The sequence below is a fragment of the Plectropomus leopardus genome, chromosome 11 (genome assembly GCF_008729295.1).
Source record: "Plectropomus leopardus isolate mb chromosome 11, YSFRI_Pleo_2.0, whole genome shotgun sequence".
NCBI classification, from domain to species: Eukaryota; Metazoa; Chordata; class Actinopteri; order Perciformes; family Serranidae; genus Plectropomus; species Plectropomus leopardus.
This window is the reverse complement of record NC_056473.1, coordinates 9,576,490-9,582,489: the sequence shown is the minus strand read 5'-3', so window position 1 is coordinate 9,582,489 and position 6,000 is coordinate 9,576,490. Positions and strand designations below refer to the sequence as shown.

At 39.0% G+C, this 6,000-nt stretch overlaps 1 protein-coding gene across 9 annotated transcripts in view; it reads right to left on the bottom strand.

Annotated features, from left to right (window-relative positions):
- Window positions 1-5,162: 5,162 nt before the first annotated feature.
- LOC121949755 (neuronal cell adhesion molecule-like) overlaps window positions 5,163-6,000 on the bottom strand; it is a 52,758-nt gene continuing 51,920 nt past the window's right edge. For all 9 annotated transcript variants that reach the window (XM_042495507.1, XM_042495508.1, XM_042495512.1 and 6 more), the window contains one exon: window positions 5,163-5,887. In XM_042495507.1, the coding sequence (XP_042351441.1) occupies window positions 5,641-5,887 (247 nt within the window). In that variant the 3' untranslated portion in view covers window positions 5,163-5,640. The remainder of the gene's footprint in view (window positions 5,888-6,000) is intronic.

Genomic DNA, 6,000 nt, shown 5'->3' with positions numbered 1-6,000 from the left:
CATCTATCTGCTTGGCAGGAGGAGGAGGAGGAGGGAGGGGTGAGGGTAAATATGATTTAGCCTCAATGATCTCCACAGGGGGCTCATGCAAAGGTAACCCCCACTCACCACCACCCACCCAGTCCAAATGCACATGGGACATGGTGGGGAGGTGCATGGGGAATAGGAATCAGGGGTGTGGAGAGGTTTATAATCCTGAAACTATCGTGATAAAAAAAAGGGGGGGAGGGGGTTTGATAGAAAGTGTCAGATCGATAGAACAAAGCACTCTCACTTTATGTAGCATCCATCCAACAGGAGTGCACTGATATCTGCCATCATATCAGCTCACTGCCCCCCCTCAGGGAAAACAGCCTCCTTGGGCTGATAGAAACACTGGTAGAGAAATGATACCGTACACTGGAAGGAGGTGATTTCCCTCCTAAAATTGGGGTTTTCAATTTCAGGCAAACCAAACCTACCATTCAGGCTCCAAACAGCTTGGTTTTGACAGATGCACGTGTGTGTGTCTGTAACTGTGTGTGTGTGCGTGTGTGTGTGTGTGTGTGTGTGTGTGTTGGCGAACTGTTCATTAACCATATGGAAATGTCACCGAGTAATCATAAACAATTATCCTCCCCAGCTCTCAGAGCATCACAAAAAGGGCAAATCTACATAAAGACACAAAGGCTCTGCCACTTACATCTACGAAACACACGCCCTGAAGCTCAGCACACAATTAACAAATACCAGAAACCATATAAGGCTGTTTTTTAATACTGGCTTTTGATATCTTTTCTTTGTGATTTGTTAAGGGGAAGCTGGATAAGATCATTTCCTTCAGTTGAGCATCTGGGATGCAAATGATTCACTTTAAAGCTGTTTGGAAACAGAACATCACTACAAGACCGTGTAATCATCATTTCCCCCATTGACGGCAGACTGGACATGCACATAAAACCAGCTATAGATCAATCCCAACCAGGCTTTCCGCCCAGCAGTAAATCAAGGAGCTGGACGCAGAGGAGGTGGGAATGGGTAATGGATGCTGTGGCAGACGCACAGCCGACACAGAATGAATCCACTGAGGATTGGATGAGGAATGAGAGGATGGAGGGAGGAGTGGGAGGAAGAGGCGGTCGGGTGGAGTTCACAAGGGTAATGGGGCAGCTGCTTGTTTGGTCACAATGATCACCAATCGACAGACAAACAATATGATTCTGTTGCCATAAAATTAGCTAAGCCTCTTATAGGAAGCTTTTGTAATAGAGGGGTAGGGATGTCAACAAAGGGCCAAACATATTCATAGGATGTCAGTTCAAATTTAGGATAATTCATGGTATTATGATCTGAATACATTATTTCATGGTGTGACTCAGTAGTGGCTTCTACATAAGATATTTTCATTGTTGTCTTTTTGAAATTTGATGGCAGTAAGAACTAAATAAAATGTATTGGTAGTTTAAATCATCAGCCTTGCATTTCTTATTCAGTGTTTAAAAGCCTGTTGCTTTTTTTCAGTAATTGGTGTAATTGTCTCATATCACTAGATGGCAGTAAAGTCAAGAGGGAAAATCTGTCAAACTAATACAAATGAATCATCATCCAGTAACTGAAGGTCACCAGGTCTTTGAGATCAGTGCATCTGAGTGCAGGAATCATTTATTTTGGTTGAAATAATATGGACCTTTATCCAACCAGCTGCAGAAAACTGGTGCAGTCATCCGTCATTAAAAAAAAAAAGTCTATGGCTTCATTTGGGAAAATAAAGAAAAAACATCATCAACTCCAGTTTGCTAATATGAGGTGCAGCAATAGACTTTCAGTCACTGCTGTTATTAACTGCAAGCAATCCTGAGAAATATCTTCAAACAACTTTACCCCAGAAAATGAATTTGTATACCTGAGTGAACAGAAGGCAGAAGTCCTTGCCAGAGGGAGAGAAAGTATTTCCAAGACACTCGAAACCAGACTTCCCCACTTCCTGACACCATCGCTGTGTGATAATGCACCAGATGGCGAGCCGCTCTCTCGCTATTACCCTGACAATATGACTGTAATGGAAGTAGAAGTGCCACAAGTGAGCGCCAAAAAGATGAAGCCCAACTGTTGTGTTCCATACGGGCCTTTCTATAGCTGCGTTACACTAAATGAGACTGAGGCAGGTGTGCAGGCATCGATATGTACACAGCCTGCAGCTTCTTCTCATTGCACAGTGGGGTATTGCAGTGCAGTGTGTATTAGTGAGTGTATGTTTATGTGGATGTAAGCCACATACGTGGTTGTGTGTGGATTTGTCTTACTTCTAATCCTTCAAATGACGCTTTGGATGGTTGGAATTTGATGGTTGTTTGGCATCTTTCCCTTCAGATTTAGCTCCTAATATATCCCAGTCAGGTGCAGCAGTAGATGGAACTGGTCCAATGCCAACACACCCACACATACAGTAGTGAAAAGTACTTTAGAGAGCTATTTACTCAAGTACTGAATGTAAGTGCAATTTTGAGGCACACCACTTGAGAGTTTCCGTTTTATACCACTATGTAGTTATTTTTATTCCACTACAGTTCAGAGGGATATATTGTAGTTTTTAGCTCCACTATATTTATTTGATAGGTGAGGTTACTAGGTATTTTTCTGATTGAGATTTTACATAATAATATATAATAAACATAGAAAATACAATGCATGGTTAAAAATAGTCCTTGTTACGTTTTATGAGTTTTTTAGCAACCCGACTAAAGAGATGATTAAAGAATAAATTAAAATGTAAACAGACAACAAATATATGTATCGGAAATTTGTTTTTCTGCATTAATCATCTCACAAACTCTCAAATTGAACCTGTGACCTTTTAGAGGTTGGAAAATACTGGACAGTAGCGCCCCCAAGAGGGGTCCAGTGGGGACCATAGCCTCCCTGATACAATTGCTGGGTCCCCTTTGGTGAAATGAGGTGGAGGCAGACATTATTGTCTTTAAGCAATCTTTTTTTAAGCCAGTGCAAATATATTGGTATCTTGTAAAACTAGACGATTTAAGGCATCCACTGGTACCAACCATGTGGCTTGTTGGGAAAAAAGGGCTAAATAATCCTCCAAAATTAGGCTACATTTTGGTGATGCTACAATTCCTATGGCCATTTTCAAAAATGTCCACTTGAATTCTTCACATGTATATATGGATTTGCCTACATAACAAATTAAAACAGGATTGTTCTGAAACTCAAAATCTTAACTCCCTAACTCTTCATATTGAGATAGTTTTCAAAAAGCCCATATACTTTAACAGCATCACAGAAATTCAGTAACCGTTTTGGGTTTCAGTGGCCACCCATATAAAAAAATTCTGTGGGTACCACTGCTACTGGACTAAGCAATCCTTACTGTATATAAAGTAGTTCAAAATAACTCAAGCAGCTAAGACAGTAAAATGCTGCTTTGATGCATCATTAACTGTAATGTAATATAGAATCATACAAAAGTCAAAGGGACCAATATTTCAGAATGAGTACTTTATACATGGTGTATTTTGTTATGTAATGAATCATTTGTGGTTACCTTATGGTGCATTAAGCATGCACAGACTGAATAACAGGGCTTTTACGACTCATTGAATCAGTGCATCGCTCATCTCTTTGAGAAAGGGCCAATGACTTTTTAAGTAAGGAGTCTTAAGACTGAAATTAAAGCAGATAATTATTTATTCATTCATTATATTTCCAGTAGCTTGAATTTCATACTTTTCACTAAAAGGAGAAACTTAAATAGAGACAAAGAAAGAATCTGTTAGTACAAATCTGTTTCTTAAATACAAAAAACCATTTGCAATACTGTCAGAAAAAAGCATCATTTTGGCAGTATATTGGAACTGCGTAGAACCAATACAAATCAGAATAATATAATTCTGTGCATCAATTAATATTGTCGCTATATTCTACATGTTGTACAATACCAAAGTCATATAACTCGCTGACAAGCAAATCGGAAAATTCAAATTTATATGCAATTTTCTGTCCAGTTAGTTACAATACAATGTACACTGTGCACAGCAAGAAAAAAAAGACCAATATATTTTAACATATATATATATATATATATATATATATATATATATATATATATATATATATATATTCTCTACAGGTACTCTATATTTAATACAGTCCTATCAACAAGTTAAACCATATCATGCACAACATTGCCTCTTAGGCTGCCATATACGCTGCTTGTCCCTGTACAATCAATTAAGGTATTTACAAATTCAACAAATATTCTACACGTCTTTAAAAAAAAAAAAACTTGATGCAAGTTAAGAGAAAAGAAATCTTGATCCCATCCAAAGGCCCACAAGTGTGGTTAGTACAAGTGAACGAATTTTGCCTAATAAGAATTGAATAATGTACTGAATTCGCACACACACGCACCTACACACTCAGATATCCATACATTCATACACTGCAGAAATACAATCAGCTTCTGTACATAATAACTGCAGACTTTGAAAATGCACCAGACATGGTTTTTAAGATGTTTTAGTCTGATCCAATGTAGGTGCGCTTAGCTTCTTGGAGGAATCAAAGCCAGTCCTGCGTCTCAAGGCATTGGGACGTCTTTAAAAAAAAAAAAAAGATGACAGGAGTGTATGAATTATTCCTCCCTCCACAGAGTCTTCTTCTCAAGCTTATCTTATCCATCCTTGGATGTGACTTCTTCAGCCCTACTACTGTCTCTGTTCCAGTCACTGAACTCTGTCTCTTGAGACTTCAGAATTGAATCGTTGTTTTGAAGAAAAGGCACTACCTTCTGAAGGAGCATTGCAGGGACTGAGGCAAGCTGTCACACACCCTGCGTCGCCCCACTGGCCTTCAGATCAAGCTCAATAAGAAGAAGGTACATGCAGGGCAAAAGTCATGAGGTCATATGACAGGCCATGCAGCATTTCAGCTTCCTTCTTAATATGTGCAGTTGGATCATCGGAGTGGTGATGGACGAGCGCGCTACTCCCAATATTCACATGGTTCAGTTCACTTTATATATATATATCTATATCTATATCTATACATATATATATATATATATATATATATATATATATATATATATATATATATATATATATATATATATATATATATATATATATTGGAGATGCGAGAGGCCTTGTAGACTGATGGAATTAGATGAAGGATTGTTAAATACAGATTCCTGTACAAGTGTCTGTGTTTGGAAAAAAAATACATGGAGTAATACTCATTTGACTGTATACACTGATTACTATTTGAACATAGCAGATAATATAATAACAAAAACAAATATAGTTCAGACGAGCACTGCATAGTCCATAAGAGATTCCTGGTCAGAATGCAACACTTGTTAATATCAAAGTGTTAATTTAAATATGGATTTAGGTCATATCAGGAGTGTTCATGCATTGTTAAGATCAAATGTCTGGTACTTCATACCTAAACGCTGCGTTAGGTACAATAAGCCACAAGGCTCTCCTTAAAGATTTCAAAACAAAAATGTCTTTGATGAGTTGTGTGTGGTTCATATGTGGCACCGGGGATGGAGAGGTGATCATAAAGCCATGCGGTGTAGGGACATCCCTCTAATAGAGACGAGGGGATTGAACAGTCAGTGCAGCTCCTCAGACTGATTGGCTACACGAATGAGTTCAAGGAGTTCATGGCATTGACAGGGGACGGGGCCTCGGAGCTCTCGTGGCCCTCAGCAGTCTCCCTGCTGGCACTCTTTCCACTATACTGACCAATAAATGAGCCATCCTCGTTGAACTGTCCGTCTCCTCCTTCCCCGTAGTCAACTAAACTGTCGTCACTGTCTTCTCGCTTAACTGTCCCATTAGACGGTGTGCGGCTTCCTTTTAACGGTTTATGGTCCTCATTGTCACTGAAGGAGAAAATAACATGCAGGTGTTACAGGTGAGATGATGTGACAGATGCAACAAGGAGATTAGTGATTTTTTTAGATGGAGCACCGATGGCTACTTTTACCAAAACCAA